Source organism: Salminus brasiliensis, chromosome 20 (assembly GCF_030463535.1).
Source record: "Salminus brasiliensis chromosome 20, fSalBra1.hap2, whole genome shotgun sequence".
Taxonomy (NCBI): Eukaryota; Metazoa; Chordata; class Actinopteri; order Characiformes; family Bryconidae; genus Salminus; species Salminus brasiliensis.
Window position 1 is genome coordinate 19,889,902 of NC_132897.1, and position 17,076 is coordinate 19,906,977.

Here is a 17,076-nt window from a genome sequence, read left to right on the forward strand (position 1 = left end):
CATAAAAATGTCAATCAAAGAATTAGCATATCAACATCTTAAACGTGTCTAGCACTTCTGTACTGGACCATACAGACACCGTGTTGTATTTATCAATAATTCAGAAGTTTATATGTAAACTCGTTTGTTTGTTTACCTGCATGCTTTGCTACCTACGCCGCTAGCAGCGCATTCGGCTCCCGTGCACAGCCGACCACAGCGGCCAATGCGGACACGGCGCGTATGTGCAGTCTGGTCCACAGAGGGTTAAAGCCCGTGCTGAAGGCGGGCAGGCAGCAGTTTTGTGGGGGAGTTACCGACTCTCAGGCTGCAGTAACATCACGGCGCATTCCAGAGCAGCCCAGAGCTGCCAGCGTCTTATGAGGAGCCAGTGGGGACTGTACGAGAAAACCAGTCGACTAGCCCAGCCTGTCATCGGCTCTAGCTGCTCCATCGCTGCAGGAGAGAAAGCAAATACGAAAGAAAGAAGAAGGCTATGCTTGGGGAAAGTGCCGCTGGTTGACTTGATATGGGTGAGTGCCGTTGTTTTGAGCATATTTCTGTCTAGCTGTCTCCTTGACAAGACACGAAAACGTCTGGACGATTTTCATGCTGGTTTGACGAGCGAGGACAATGGCCAGCAAACGTTATCTAGACGTTTAGCCGCGCTGCGTTTCAGGGTAGAGGCTGATCAGTCAGGCTTTAACGGCCGTCAGTTCGAAATCCGTTATTTCAGTTATCGGAGCGCTTTCCTCGTATAACGGGAGCTGGTACCTACCTACCTACCCTGCATGGCCGGCCGTGGCATCCCTCCAGCCCTCTACGGCGTTAATCGTAGCTTTTAACAGATGCAACCTGTTGTCCTTTTTTTTTTTTTTTTTTTTTTTTTTAGTCTACTGGTGAATTAACCTGAGTGTGACGGCTGCTGATAGCTCATCCACCCCTGCCCCCTCCTCGCAGTTCCTCTGGGGGGCTTATTTACATGGCGCACGCTTTCATGCCGACGCGAACGTGGTGCCGTGGCCTGTTTTTTTTTTTTTTTTTTTTTTTTTTTTTTTGACATCTTCTGTATGTTCACGGTGGGACAATTTGAGGACATCGAGAACCGAGACGAGCCATTTTGTTGGACCGAAGTGACCGCGGTCGGCGATCCTGGTCGTGTGGGCTGTGTTCCATCAGCTGAAGACGGGGCTGTGCTCAGACCCAGGAACGCGAGTTTCAGCATAGGGGGGTGAAAAATAGAGATACATAAAATACACATCAATTCTGTAGTGATTCATAAATCCTAGAATTAGATATGGGTATGGTTCTGTCTTGATTTTATAATTTAATATATATTTTAAACATTTTTAAAAATACGTTTTCTCATCTATTTATGTAAATAGATGCTGTAGTGGGGTGTACTGGGGCACAAAACCTATAATTCGGTTCCATATGGTAGCACAATTTAATACATTTTCACTACAGCAAAAAGAAACAATGGCTAAACTGTGCCGTATATTAATAATAGAATATTTACATACATATAGTAGTGTAAAACGGAGCATTTCATGTAAGAAAAGTACAATATTTGACCTAACACAACAGCCACAAGCTAACATGCCAGTCACAATACAGCCCTGCCCTGCATGTGTGGGTAACATCAGCACCTTTCCTTGTGGCGGTCTGGGGTTCGATTCCCTGGCCGGGCAATCCTACTACACTGCCTACTGTAAGCGTCCTAGGGCAGGACTCCTAACTCTGCATCCGCGTATCTGTGTAATGTAATGAGCCTATTTGACGAGGCCTATTTTTGTAATGAGTTGGACCACATAAAAGCCCATACTTCTGACTTTTGACAAGTCCTTTGGCTGTCCAAAGGTGTTAAGAACTGAAGTCTTATGCACTGCTTATCTTATCTGCAAACCCAGGGCGCTGCATTCTGACGGCGATGTTCCTTTCAGGGAAACATGTGTACAAACACTTGCCTCTTGAATCCAGGTATGATCTCAGTCTGGAGGAATGCGTGTGTCTTTATAGAGCTGGGTCATTAAGACGGCCCAGGATGTGTGTGTGTGTGGGGGGGGGGGGGAATAGAGAAAGAAAGAGAATGGAGTAATGAGAGATGAGAAGAAGAGAGAGTAGGAGGAGTGAGAAAAGAAATGCCGGGGAGTTTGACTGCATGGCCTAGAAATAACCATAATTATAGCATTTTCTCCCTTTCCCCACTACCTCACCAGCCTTCATGTAACGTCTAAGGGAGGAAATGCCACTGTAAACTCGCCCCACTTCCTTTCGTAAGCCAGGCGCAGACACGGTCTGTGGAACTTGTGAGCCTTTCGAAGGGAGTCGACTTTCAAACAGCTTGAAGTCCCGTAATCTAAACATTGCCAGAACCGTCGAAAGCAAATGGTTCGTTTTCCTTTCTGTGGCTTCCGAAATGACGGCCATGACGGTAAAGAGGAAGATTTAACCTATCTGGAGGTGCCTGAGCCCACCCTCAAACAGGCAGAAATCCTAGTTGAGGATTTTGAAGACAGTAAGCCGTGTTTTTAAGAAGCGTGTTCACGTTTTAGAGAAATGACTCACAAGATTGGGACACTTTTCTTCTCCGCTGGTACAATGTGTGCCGTTTTATTGGAAGCAGATGTTGGCCCTCGACTTCATTTCCCTCCTTGAGTCATTCCTTCACTTCTGGCTGCTCAGAACCGCTTCTTCTCCTAGGCTGTCTCCCACCCTCTCTCCAGCCCTCCCTTTCTCTCTATAAAGGATGAAAACGAGAGTTCAGCCAGAACAAAGAGAAAAGAGAGTGAAGGTCTCCATTAAGAATATGGATCTTCACAAACGTCTCCTCAGCCGACTTCTCCTTTCTTGCCTTTATCTGTCCGTGAAAGGGCCGGCTATTGTGTTTCACCGCCGACATATACAGGTCACTAGAGGAGTCATGGCAGCTCTTTTACGTGGAGAGTGGTATTTTACTGCGGTGGTCACATGCTGAGGTAAATGACCTTTGCACCGGGTGTTTGTTTGTGTCCCACTTTCCCCCCTCTCGTGAAGAAAAAAAAAAAGGATGAAATCTGGACAGTCACTTAAAGCTCCACGTTGCTCCTCAGTCACACACAAAAAAAAGAAAAGAAAAGAAAGTCCAGACCAGATGTGGAACCATTTGTTTTTTTCACTTTAAAGCTGGAATGAAGGATGACACTTGACCTCCAATGACACCAAACCACCCATGAGGGGTTTCCACTGGCAGGCCTGGCCAATTGAAGGAATACTGACTGCCAATCTTGGAGATTTCCTCGAAGTTACCTGGTGCCCCACCTTGACAGAGTGTCATTACTCCACAGAGAATGAACTCTGAGCCCACATGGTGGTAATTCAGACATATGGAGTTAGCGCAGATCTTTGTATCAGTGCAAATTGTAGTCATTTGTCAAGGCCCATTCTCCCTCCTGGCTCTGGTAATGATGTTCAGCAGGTCCTCATGCTGCTGACCCATTAGGCAGTTTGACCTTAACCCCTTAAACTCCAAGGACTCATCAAGCTTAAGATTAATAACTGAGGAATACGTGTAAGGCATCAGTTTAAGGGATAAAATTATGAAATTGGGAAATTTACTACTAGAAATACTGGTAACAACACCAGTAATGCATGACAAATATATAATGATTAAATTTTTTTTTTATTTTGAAATTGTAATTTTAAAATGTTGTGAAATCTCATCCATGAAATATATTATTAAGATAAAATCTCAGACATTCTCCTATATTTTTAGGCTTGCTGCAGTATTTTGAGTGGCCGCTATTTCTGCTTTTATTTTTTTGCTTTTCACTGATAATAAGTCGATTCCTCATTGATAGTGTGGCATGTACTTGATATGTAATTAATCTAACCAAACCCATAATTCATAGAGTATTATTTTGAAAACACATGAAGAGCAGCACAAGTCATGTATCATATATATTTACCAATCAAAACTGTGCTACGAATGAGAAAAAACACAGGGCATCCAACAAGAATGAAGGTCTTTTATACAGCAGTAAAGAAACAAGGTAGCAGATGTAGGTTACATTGGTTGGGCATATCGGTTGGGCCCGGGACTTGACTTGACTTGATCCCGATTGGTGGGACTGTGTTCGAAGTGACTTTCCCAAAACAATAGCACAGAATCACTGCAGGACTCTAAATGACGGTACTTCATTTGGAAAACAGTGTAAGACAAATGTAAGACAACTGTAAGACAAATCTGGGCATTGACAGATTTAAGGTTTTTACAACAGATGTTTTAACACCCCCCTAACACCTATTACACCTAAGACCACACATGATGGTGGCTTAAGGACTTATTGCACTCACACAATGTTCATGGCTCCATAACCTGAAGCATCTACGTGCTGTGGAAAGGTTTATTGTTCCCTAAACATTTCCCATGAGAAAGGATTAACTTAATGTTGGTGTGAGTGAAAACAAGGTCAATTTATGGTAATTACATTAAACAGCTGTTTTGGACGCATGCTAAAATTGTGCTTATTACCAGTTTTGCAGGAATTATGTCAAGTCTCTTCAGACTTTACTGTAATTGTAAGATATGTTCACATGGTGTTTATGATGGGTAGTTATGCTGTATTTTGTCTGAAGGGCCAAACCTTTTACCTTGGCTTTTCGTGAAAATTGCATCACTTATAACCGATATCAGTAATAAGGCCTAATGTGTGTGCTTTTATTTGGAGTCTTGGAAACAGTCTAGCTCACACATTTCCCAACAGATCACTCCACATTGTGTGTGTGAAACACTGTAGTGACTTATTTCATAACAACAATGCAATAAAGTCACTTTCTTTGTGAGAGGCCTAATAAAGATTTCAGGTGTCCCAGTTTGCCCATAGGCCTCAGTGAGACTGACCCGCCAGGCCCCCAACATGCATCAGTAGTTTAATCAGTAGTGATATATAGTGATTTATATATATATAGAGAGAGAGAGAGAGAGAGAGAGAGCCTAGTAAACAAGTATCATATCAGTGCCCTTTCTAAACACATGCTATATCGATGCCTTATTTGCCTTGCAGTTTTTATATACATGTACGCCTGGTTTTGGATCCTGTAAGGATTAGGCCTAACCCTCAGTGCCTTGCCTCTTTTTGTTTGATCATGTGTCTCTGATGGTGGATTGTGTGTTTGCTGTGCAGAGGCAGCCTATAGATGTTGGCCAATACCTGTCTCAGTGGCATGTGGGTGTCATGGCAACCACCAAGAAGGTGGACTGCATCTGCGGCAGTCGCTTTGCTTTATTTTCTAATTAAAGCCTGTAGTTTTCACTGCGTCGGGGGAAAATGACTAATCACTGACTGGAAATAAACTGGGAGTTCTGGCCAGTCACCAACTTCACATACTTGCACCTTACCCTAATAAGAACTATTTCAACATGCTGCTGAATGGCCAGACCTAAATTTAGCTCTTCGTTACAGGTCCAGGAATCGCACTATCCATTTGAATTGGGTAGTTATGAAATTTAGCTACAGGCACACAATCTCTGTGAAAAGGGTTGTGTATATAGTCTATCACTCAGTAATGGACCCCTGTGGTGTTATATAGCTGCTGTATTTTAAGACTATATAGACAAAAGTATTGGGACACCTGCTCATCCATGGTTTCTTTCGAAATCAAGGGTATTAAAAAAGAGCATATCCTGCCTTTGTTGGAGTAACCGTCTCCAGGAACTGTCCAGGAAAGGGCTTTCTACTGGATTTTGGCGCTGCATTTGATTGCATTCAGCAACAAGAGCGTTATTGAGGTCAGGATATCGGATGGTCACCAAACCACCTCATTCTTTATTCATTCAACTCCCCAAAAATCAAGCATCCCAAAAATATTTGATTTAGCACCAACCATCATTCCAGGGAACACAGTTCCACTGCTCCACACCTCAATGCTGGAGGCTTTGTACCCCTCTAGCCCGTGCCTGGTATTAGGCATAGTGCCAGCAGGTTCATGTTTATCTGCTTTGGAGAGTCCTATTCTACTGGCAGTACTTCTCAACAGGGACTAGACAAGCTTTGTGTGTATGTGTGTGTTCGTTTGCACATCTCTGTCAGCAATGGGTGCAATGTTCTTAAGTAGCCGAATGCATTCATTAGAAGGGGTGTCCATAAAACATTTGGACACTGGATGAGAAGTTGAATGTAGTGGTAAGGGCAGAACTTGCTGAACTATCGATTGAGCAGCAGCCTAGTCAAGATACAGTCTTTGTAGAATCGAACAGATAAGGCCTCACACGTCTTCGTAACCTTTTGGAAATGTGTACCCGTTGTACCTTTGCCCTGTTGACTATTAAGTCCTCACCCCCGGAGATACGTTTTGTACCAAAAGTTGTCCTCAAAGGCCAGACATTCCTGGCATGGTGCTGAGGTGGATTGCGTTTTGGCCTCCTGCCGTGTTTTGATGTGAGTATTTAAAGAGCTCCGTTGGCCTGTGTCAAGAAACAGCGGTAGAGCCAGGGAAGAGGAAAGATGGTGTTTACTGTACACTCATTGTTCTCGCTCTCCGGAGGTATTCGCAGAGTTTGCGGCTCCTGGCCCGGCCCCCCTCGCTCGCTCGCTCTCCTATCTGGCACTGGACCCTGGCTGGAGAGTCAGCAAGGGGGGAAAAGAGAGAGAGAAAACGAAGAGCTGGAGGTCTTCTCAGGGCAGAAACGAAGCGTAAATATTGATGTTGGTTTTTGGGCTTAGCTTTGGCCAGGAAGTTTTGAAGTCATCTGTGCTTGGGCTGGGGGAGATGTTTTAAAGGTACAGGATGTCTTGTACTCTAAAGAGCTGAAGCTGAGGAATGTACAGGCTAGCTTGAGGCATGTCTTCGAGAAGAGGAAAAACATTAGAGGCCCGGAAAACTGCTGCCTGTCATTGTGGAGTCATGATATGGACAGTATAAACTGAGAAGCCTACAAAATGACTTGAGACAGTGGCATGGACAACAGCACGTAATTGAATGGGTGGTAGTTTTTTATTAAAAATAGTATAACGTTTGTGAATGGCGGTGACTGGAGACTCAGTTTTGTGATGAGACTCAGATGTTTAAATTTTCATAAAATATCTGTAGTAGATCTGACTTTTCATATGCTGTCATCATCCTCTGCATATTATCCAGAGCCTTTCAAAGAAAAAGATGAAAAGGAAGCCATTGAAAATAATTTATAGTAAAAATGATAATTATAGTCATGCCTTTTCTCTGCAAACTTCCTCTGTAGAGTTACAAAAAATGCTGGGAGGGTCAATTGCCCTCTAGCCCACACCTGGCATCAGGACGGAGCCAATAGGCTCATGTTTATCTGCTCCAGAGAGTCCTATTCTATTGGCAGCATCTTTTCTCTACAGGCACCAGACAGAGCTGTGTGCATGTTTTAGCAAAATCCGTGTCAGCAATGGGTGCAACTTCCAGTAGCTGAATTCCTTCATTAGAAGTGGTGTCCATAGACTGGTATGGACGTCCTGGCTTTCATTTCACATTAAAACCCTTGCCGATTGGCCTGTGTGACAGCAAGCTACACCAACTGCTTTAATGCACAAATCCTCTGCAGCCTGTAACCTTCAGAGACAGCATCATTGATTTACATTCTTATCTCTTTCAGGGTTTTCTGCTTCAAAAGAGTAAAGATAAATTCCATAAACCATATGTTGCACTGGCATCGTTGTGCTAGTCTGTGCTTTTCCATTCTCAACGCAGCCTGGTACCGGCTCTCAGGCATTATTTAGGTGTGCACACTGACAGTGGGAGTTTTACCAGAAGCGCATCACTTTTTTTTTCCTCCGCTCTCCTTTGTTGACAGCTTTAGAGGATCAGCGCTATCAGACAGATAGATTCCCCCTCAGGACTCCTGCTTAGAATACGGAGAAGAACGAATCAGACGGAGGAGCATAAATATTCCACAGCTGGCTTCCCTGCCTGCCAGCATGCTGCATTCTTTTGATTTCTTTCATCCTCTCTTCCATTTTCCTTCTTTTTGTTGAGCTCAGAGAGTAGATGTTGACTCCTCGGACGGTTCGTTCTCACAGAGGCCATCAGCTGTTGATCTTTTTTAAACGGTTTTATTTTGGGCTAGTTCTATTTTGGGGAAATGCCTCGAATCCTGATCTAAGCTGATCTCCTCATCTGAATCTCAATTGGTATTTTTGTGGATAACATCACCAGAGAGTTACTACTTAAGGAAAACGCACACCTACTCCTTCATGCGGTTATCTGATCAGCCAATCGCGTGGCGGCAGTGTTTAATGTGTAAAATCATGCAGATAACCGTCAGCAGCTTTAGGGAATGTTCACATCAACCATCAGAATGAGGGAAAAACATGTGATCTCACTCATTCTGAGCTTAGCATGATTGTTGGTGCCAGAGGGGCTGGTTTGAGGATTTCTAGACTGGTTGATTTCCTGGGATTTTAAGCACAGCAGTCTCTAGTTTACTCTGCATGCTATAATGCAAAGTCGTTGAAAAACTACAGCAGCTAGGATATCCGATCTGTACAATTGAGGTGGGCAGAAAAACATCTCAGAACGCACAACACATCAAACCTTGAGGTGGAGGGGCCACAACAGCAGAAGACAATGTCTGGTTTCACTTCTGTTAGCCAGGATCTGAAGGCTGAGTCAGCAGTGGGCACATGCTCACCAAAACTGGACATTTAAAGACTGGAAAAACGTAGCCTGGTCTGCATAATCTCGGTTTAGCAGATGGTAGGGTCAGAATGTGAGGGGTCCGAACATTGTGAATCCATGGACCCATACTGCCTTGTGCCAGTGATTCATTTTTGAATGTCTTTTTTGGTTATTTTAGTGTCTTGAGTTCAGAATGTCATATTAGATGTTGCCCTAGCATGAAGTTGGTTAGCCTATTCTTATTGTCCACATGGCAGACATTGAGCAACTTACAGTCAGAATTGGTCACAGTGGTGTTGATAGTAAGCAGACGTGTTTTAATACCTCAAGCAGATACACCACAGAAAGCCATTTCATGATGATAGTTATGTATATGCCTCCTGATGCCTGAGACATTCTGAAAAGTTCTGTAAACAGAATAGGACTCTGTGGAGCAGATAAACATGAGCCTATTGGCACTGTGACTAATGTCAGGTGTGGGCTAGTGGGGTATAAAGCCCCCCAGCATTGTGCTGTGGAGCAGTGGAACTGTGTTCTCTGGAATGATGGTTGGTGCTCCATCAAAAACTTTTTGGATGAGTTGTGGAGTTAGGGATGATGAGGTTCAGGTGTCCTAATATTTTTGTCCACATGTTTGTACACATGTGAGTTTACTGGTAGGTTTGGATAGTAAATAATTGACAGTATGTGTTTCTCTAGAATTTAGCATTTCACATCCTACCACTCTGAATAGACATCATGTCAACAGAGATGCAGAACTTTGACTGTGTGTTTATGTTTTAATTTGAGGACAGTGGCGCATATCAACGTCTGAGATGGGACGAGGTCATCCCCAGCTAAATCCTCAGTCCGTGCCCAACAGGGCCACCTCAGCTGTTCTTCTTCCTGCCTTATAATAGAATCTTCTACCACTAATGGCCTCGCAGTTCTATTTCCATACATCACCAGCTGAAAGTTGGGGTCAGGGATCGGCCGCTGGTCTGTGAGGTGGAGGTGATTACAGAGGAAGCATTAATGTCAAGTGACAGGGTAAAACGCGCTAGCCCGCCTGAAGCTGTGGGAAAGCCGTTTATAGACCGGGAGCGCAAACATGCTGTGAGATAAGAAAAGACGGCCTCCGCTGTTATGGGAAATTCAGTCTAATGTTTGGGTGGACAGCATGCATGACCTCATGGTGGATTTAACTGACCCCTAAAAAAAGCTTTTTTAGACAATACTGTGGGCCTTTATAGTGTACTCTGTGCCTGTAACTAACCTTGTGTGCTTTTGAAATAAAGATGAGGATTTGAAAATCCTGCTTCTTAAGTCGCTGAGGAAACAACTCGTAACTCATAGTGGGACACACTAGGCTAAAGGTACAGTGTGGCTAAAATGTAACACAGTGTTTCAAGACCTTTTCGCATTAAGACACAGAGTATTAAAAAGCTTAGAGGGTTGAGAGCTAACTATTAAACAATGTAGGTAAGTCTACCTAATATTTCTCTCATTATTATTATTATCAAGCTTTGGTCTGTTACCTGATTCAGACTGGTTCATTAAGTTTTTAGCGCATTTCTGTGGATTGTATGAATGTTGTATCTGTACATATCTGCATGTAATGGAAAGCTAACAGTACAACAAACGTGAAGTTATCGTTCTAATGATCTAGACACATTATTCACGTCTAATTGCTGTTGCGTTGCATGCTCAGTAATTACACTGTGTAGAATGCTAAGAATGTATGTAAGTATGTAAGTAAGCCTAACAGGAGACCAGTAGGGAGATTTTAGGGTGTAGTTGATGTAGTAGATGTAGATGTTGACCACGTTCTTAATGTATTTTACTACACTAAAGGCAGTGGTTCTATATAGAACGAAAACAACTCAAAGAACCCTTTTTTGGACTGATGTAAAACTTTATGTACACGTTTCTATTTAGACCTTAAATCTGGCAGTTGTTATTTACATTGTGTCAAAAATACATCTGCTGACCAATAGAAATGCTCCAAAATGACTTGGACAAAATATTTTACTTTGACTTCTATTGAAAGTTAAGAGGGTTTTCCATTTCATTGTCGTTTTCTTGACAGCAATAATATATATATTTACCATAGTATTGTATGGTGTTAGATACTACATTTTATAGGTTGAAAATCTAGGTGTTTTTAACCTAATAGCATTATGGCCTGACATATTATCTATGTGTTATTACAAATGTTTATTGTTCAGTGTTGTGGAAGCACTGGCGATACCCCTAACTTACTGATAAACCGTACTGTAATGTATTTCATCTTGTTACACATTACCCATCCTTCACCAGGCCTCAATATTTCCACCCTCAGTGATGAATGAACTTGATTAGTCAGATTTTGTTTTGACTATAAGCAGCAGAGAATGTTAAAGGTGAACATATTTATAGACTTCACCTTCATTTCCTGCTCTTGAGTAAGTGGACATGGGGGAGGCTGTTCCAAATATTTGTGTGAGGGTCCTGCTCTGAGTTGCGCCAGTTTCCTAGATTGAAAACAAACATGGAAAAATAGCCTGGCCGGGAATCGGAAGAAGTGTGAAGCTACATGGATCTCAAATGTAGGGGGAGCTCCAGCTTCTTGCTGCCATATTGTTGCTGCGGGACAGCCGGCATGCCAAAGCTAGTTGCCAAGCTAGGAGAGACTTTTGGGGGCTTATTTGGATGTAAGATGGTGCATCTATCAGCAGGTATTGAGAACCATTATTGGTCTCCATGATCAGAGCACTGTACATATTTTTTCCACATGGAAAATATCAAGAATCTAAAATATATTGAGAATTGAGAATTCAGTCTTGACAAAACAATCTTGACCTTAGAATTAGTCACTGTATCAAGCCTGAAAATACACTATGTGGACAAAAATATTGGGACACCCGCTCATTCATTGTTTCTTATGAAATCGAGGATATTAAAAAAAGAGTTTATCCTGCTTTTGTTGGAGTAACCGTCTCTACTGTCCCGAAGATTTCATTTTATTCAGTGACAAGAGCTTAAGTGAGGTCAGGATGTTGGATGATCACCTCCCTACCTCATCCCCAACTCCACATCTCATCCCAAAAGTATTGAATAGAGCACCAGCCATCATTCCAGCGAACCACAACTCCACAGCTCAATGCTGGGGGGGGGCTTTATAACCCCTCTGGGCTAACTGCGCTCATTTGAGGGGGTGTCCACAAACATTTGGACATATAATGTATGTGTAAATGTCATTCCTTTCTAACTTTTGTATTCATTTAACTCATTGACTTGTCAAGGAGGTGTGAAGATGGGGTGATGCAGCAAAGTAAATCAGTGCCTTGAGAACAGCGAACAGAAACTCAAGCTTTACTTCAGTTTATAACGTGTTAGAAAGAACACCACTGTGCCAGAGTTAGTCATAGTTCAGAGAATTCAGCAGTGCTGAGGTGCGTTCTCATTAAAAATGGCCTTGTTAGGAGTTGAGGAAGTATTTTTTCGAGATAAGCAGGCGGTTAGGTGGAGCGTAATAAGCAATGAAAGGGGGTATTTATAGCTCAACTGGGCAGGCTGTCGTTTTAGGAGAAAGTGCAGGATGTTCATTTAACTTTTGTTTTCGCATGGACACTTTTTTTTTATTATCTGCTCTTTTGCTGAAGCCTGATGCAGTGGGTGATGCTGGAAAGCTAGTTGTCGTTAGGAAAATGTGAAGGTTACCACACAGCTTACAGAATGCCAGATGAAAAGCTTCTTCTGCATAGTTTGGCTTATGTAACATTAAAAGGCCAAAAAACTGTACCGACTGACCCTGTTGAGATTTCATTTGGATTTCTTAATGTCATTTCTGACATTTCTGATAATCTGATATTTGAAGATTGTATTGGTGTCAAAATTATGGCTGTGTACTGGCAAGAACACTGCGATATGGTACCTAATGATACAGGGGTAGCGGTTCAATAGCGGGTGTGCCTTGGCGTCACGTTCCCGCTGGAACACACCCCTTTTCATCGAAATGAGTGGCAAACCATTCAGGAAAACGGCCAAAATGGGAATGACTCAAGCGCTTATCTGCTCAAGTTAAAAACAATTAGACTCGACAGCAATCTGTCCAAATCACTAAAGAACCAATGGTCCATGGGCAAGGATGTGTAGTCAGGGTCATTAAGCTAACTGAGGCTAAAATCACATCTTTTAGAGGATGAAACCTCATATGTCAGATCACAGAGCCATGTCAGTTGTCTTGGACTGTGTTTTCGACTGTTTTCAGGCACATTTAGGAGGCCGGTTCAGGTTTGCTTTTCCTTTTCATCAAACGTAGTGTGCCCCTCAATTCACAACTGGGCTTGTGTTATTTTCCCACCTGTTTACAGAGCATGACTTCACCAAACAATGAGCTCCCACATGTTTCGGTGCCTGGATTCCAGAATTGTAGCATTGTTTGTGTCTCTTCTATTTAGCTTTCGTGCATTTTATGCATATATTGCGAAATATCACGATATTCCAAGGTGATGTATTATGTATTATTAGGTGGTGATTTTTTTTTATCATTATTTAATAAGACTGTCATTTTTTTTTCATTTAGTTTGAATTGCTTCTGATTGTTGAAGCAAGTGGTAGTTGCTTAAAGATCATTTTAGAGATTCTGTCCCAGACTCATCTGCATCCACGCCCTTCTTTCTGAAGGCCTCAGAGAGCTCTTCGGATCTGGCCATGGTGATCCATTCACTTTAACATTCAGAAAAGCAAACCAAACTAAAGGTCTGAGGTCTAAATAAGACGGACTCCTCCAAAATCCTCTCCAACCATGTTCTAATCATCTGCAGCTGATGTGCTGCACCTGATTCTAAGGATTTCTTGGGGTGTTTTGGCCTTATGTTCATCTGTTCTGTCTGATAATGTTTGGACCAGTCATACAACTTTAACAGTTTTTGGTTCCTCCTCCTGCACTGGTATGCTGAGTCTGTCTCTCTCTCTCTCTTTTTTTTTCTCTCTCTCTCTCTTTCTCTCTTTCTGTAGCACATGCTTAGCTGAACATGGTCCATTTCTGAGTCAGCCTGTGGTGAACACACACCAGAGTGGAAAGAAAGAAAGAGAGCTGCTTTCGATTGCCCCGTCACGTGAGGCCGGCCTACCAGCATGTCTGCAGAGGTGGAGTCCAGCACGCCTCCGGCCGAGCAGGCGCCCGTAAAAACACCATCCAAAAAAGAGAAGAAGAAGGGTATGTGACAGTATGGACCTTTTCACTATCCTCTACACATCTATCACACACACACACACACATAAAAACACACATATATATATATATATACTTTGTATGACTTTATTATCCTTTCCATTCTGCTGCATAAAAACAGGATTGTTTGACATAACACATAGGTCTACTTGGTCTACATGGTCAGTGTTTTGCATTTATTATAAATGCGATTGATGGTTCTTTGCATGCCACTGTTTCATTACCGTGGCGGTGTATTAACAAGTGCCTTTGAAAAAAGACCAGTCAAAATAAAAGGCCGGTTAATGAGCAACACTCAGCCCCAGTCAAAATGAACAAAAAAATCTACAGATTTTTTCAGCTACAGATTCGTATAGGAAAGTATCAGAACAAATGTAAATGCACAACAATAATATTTAGATACAAATTACATCGCTGTCACACAAATACCTTGAATCTCAATTTTTTCCTGATTTGCACTTTTTGACATAATGTGGTTCTTCACATTGTCTCAAAAGTTCATGAGGAATGGCCCAATAGAAATTTTCCAGAAGGACTAGATAAGAAGATAAGAAGCACAGCATCAGACATAATAATAACTGTTAACAACTGTCCCAGTTAATGTGTTATAAAAAGTCTTGTAAATCATAATAGTGTGGTAATTGTGATCATCACTATTTCTATCAGAAATAAAGTAACTGTGTTATCATTAGCAGAAAACGTTATTGTTAAATAGTTTGCTGCAGAGGTTGTGTTTACATTCCACTTTTACAAAATTGACTACATACATAATTTGACAAATGATCCCTTGACAGCTGTATCCGTCTTGTATTTGCCTGATTAGCTGATCCTCTTTTGAAGCGACCTCTCATTGTAACAACCTCAGTATGTGAGAAGAATTCTGTATTTGTGCATATAGAGGCATTTCTCAAGAAAGTCAGGTTCGGGTGGTGTTTTTTTTTGTGTTTTTGCAGGACTGTGTTTTGTTTTTGATCTCCAGTGTAAGTGAAGCACTTATTTGTTAAATTCCACATTAATAAAATCTAATGCATCAACTCCAATTTGTTCTTGCACTGTACTTACTTTAGGCAGCAATCATGTTGATGCAGTGTATTTTAATCGTTAAGGAAGTGAGGCAACACTTTAAATCTGAACAAAAGGATGAAGAGCAAGTAGAACAGACTGTGACAACCTGCACTGATGGACAGTTCATTTAATATCTTATGTAAGTTGAATGAACATTATGTGTGGGGGCGGGGTGGGGTGTGTATGTGTGACGTGGCGCTGACGCTACCTCTATCAAAAATACATTCCAATGCATGTTTGACAGTGCAAGGGCATGCCAAGGCGTTTGGTTAGCGAGCGCATGGACCAAAACGTGGGTTTTCACAGATGGTTACAGCACTTTCGGGACGTTTGTTTTTCTAAAGCAGCTTTGCCAGTCACGGATGGGAGGCTCCTAGCCATGTGCTGAGGTCTGGTTTATCTCAGCCCTCTTGTTTGTCCTCCTTTTTCTGTTTTTCTTTTTTCCTTCTGGGATTATGGGGTTTCTCGCTGGAGTTCTGGCTTCATGTCGTGACGTGCCTCCTCCCTCTCCACGGCACGGACAAGAACTTTGTGTTAAAGTTTGGCTTTGCGGTTTTAAAAAGCCATTATTGTGTAAGCGTGTCATTAGAGAGATGGCGACTGGTTTAAAGGGAGCTGCTTGTTCCCAGAGGACGAGTCTAACTGGGAGCCTGGCCCAGTGTCCACGTCCCCATACTAGCCAACAAAGCCAGGCTGACGCCGTAGTAGACCTTCATATAACTGATCCTCTGAAGTAAAACTTAGTTCTCCGTTTGGGATTTTGCCTCAGAACGCCTCTTTTATCCTCTTCACTTCTTTAGATGAAAAGCTTCTCCCAGGACTGAATGGTTTGGTTTAGATCATGCTGAAGGCCAGTAATACGGTCCTGACAGACCTTATTGTGGTTGAGGTTTACTCTGTCATGTTGTAAAGCCATGTAGCACAATCTAATATAATATTGAGATCCATGCTCCACCCACAAATGGGTTCTTTTGTAACCTCTGTTAGCTACTGAGGTTAGACGAGCTTTGTTGAGCACTGGTAAAACCCCTGGGGGGAGTCAAATTCTGAGTGAATTTCTATGGAACTTATTAATGTACTGAAGATTTTGTTCATTTGATAAATACAGTTTTTTTTTTTCAAATTACGAGACTCACAGGGTTACATCAGAAGTTATCAAACCAACTTCCAGTTCAGTTGAATTAAGTTCAACTTGGTTGTCATTGTGGTTGTTCAACTTGGTTCAACTTGGTTGTCATATATTGAGTAAATTAGGCTAAGTATCGGGTGCAGAATAGGTAGGACATTTATTAGCCACATGTGTATTAAATCAAGCACCTAGCCATGCAGTCTGCTTTTACACACATTAGTGAAAGAATGGGTGGTTCTAAAGAGCTCACTGTAAGTGCATAGTGCATTAAAGTCCTCAATGCTCTGCTCCAACTGCTCCAACAGTTCCAAACTTGTGGTTTGGCATATTAATGTCTATGGATTTAGAACGGGATGTAATAGGAGCTTCTGTAGGTGTAATGTGTAGATGTCCCAATACTTTTGTCCATATAGTGTGTAATGATTTTTATGCAAAATTTGCTGCGCTGCGTCCAGTGAAACAGTATAAGTTGTTCATTGTAATTTGAACGTGCATTTAGTCAGTGTTTTGTGAGTTTTGACAATATCCATGATATGCCTTCTCTAATTGAGTATTTACTACTTACTTTAAGTTATTTAGCGAGTTTAAAACCTCATGCAACAGGAGGACAGTTTCAATAAATACTTGCATTTAGTGAAAACCGGTGGAACTGTCAGCGCAGTTTATCACATATAAAGGTTAATGGATTTTCCAAAGATTGGACTAGAAATGATCAATATTTCCATTAGCTTCGTTTCCAGACCAAAGGCGCTCTGCTCCGGTGCGTTTGGGCCCAGTTTAACCCCTGGCAGTAGCTTTAGTTGTGAGCTGGAAAACAGGACAAAATTCAACTGAATCTATTAATTATCTAGTTTGGGATATTCTTGGTATTATGTCCTCAAAAACAAAAGGAAAAAAAAACTAAACAAATGTATTTATTTATTTAGTTTAATTAGTTTTAATAAAAAAGAAAAATGGTTCTATCTTTTCCATTTTAATGAAATGAACTTAAAATGAACTGCTCATGGATGTGAGTTAGCTTTACCGCCAACTTGTGCACTGTTAAAAGTATAAGATCCTTGAGAAACTTTTAGAGGTTCTTCTG

The 17,076-nt window shown here is 41.9% G+C and overlaps 1 protein-coding gene across 2 annotated transcripts in view; it reads left to right on the plus strand.

The window, feature by feature from the left end:
* Positions 1 to 263: 263 nt before the first annotated feature.
* Positions 264 to 17,076, plus strand: part of LOC140542332 (disabled homolog 2) — a 44,738-nt gene continuing 27,925 nt past the window's right edge. Inside the window, exons 1-2 of one of the 2 annotated variants that reach the window (XM_072665277.1) lie at positions 264 to 512; positions 13,582 to 13,783. In XM_072665277.1, coding sequence (XP_072521378.1) covers positions 13,702 to 13,783 — 82 coding nt within the window. In that variant the 5' untranslated portion in view covers positions 264 to 512; positions 13,582 to 13,701. The remainder of the gene's footprint in view (positions 513 to 13,581; positions 13,784 to 17,076) is intronic. The other variant, XM_072665278.1, reaches the window with a different exon arrangement.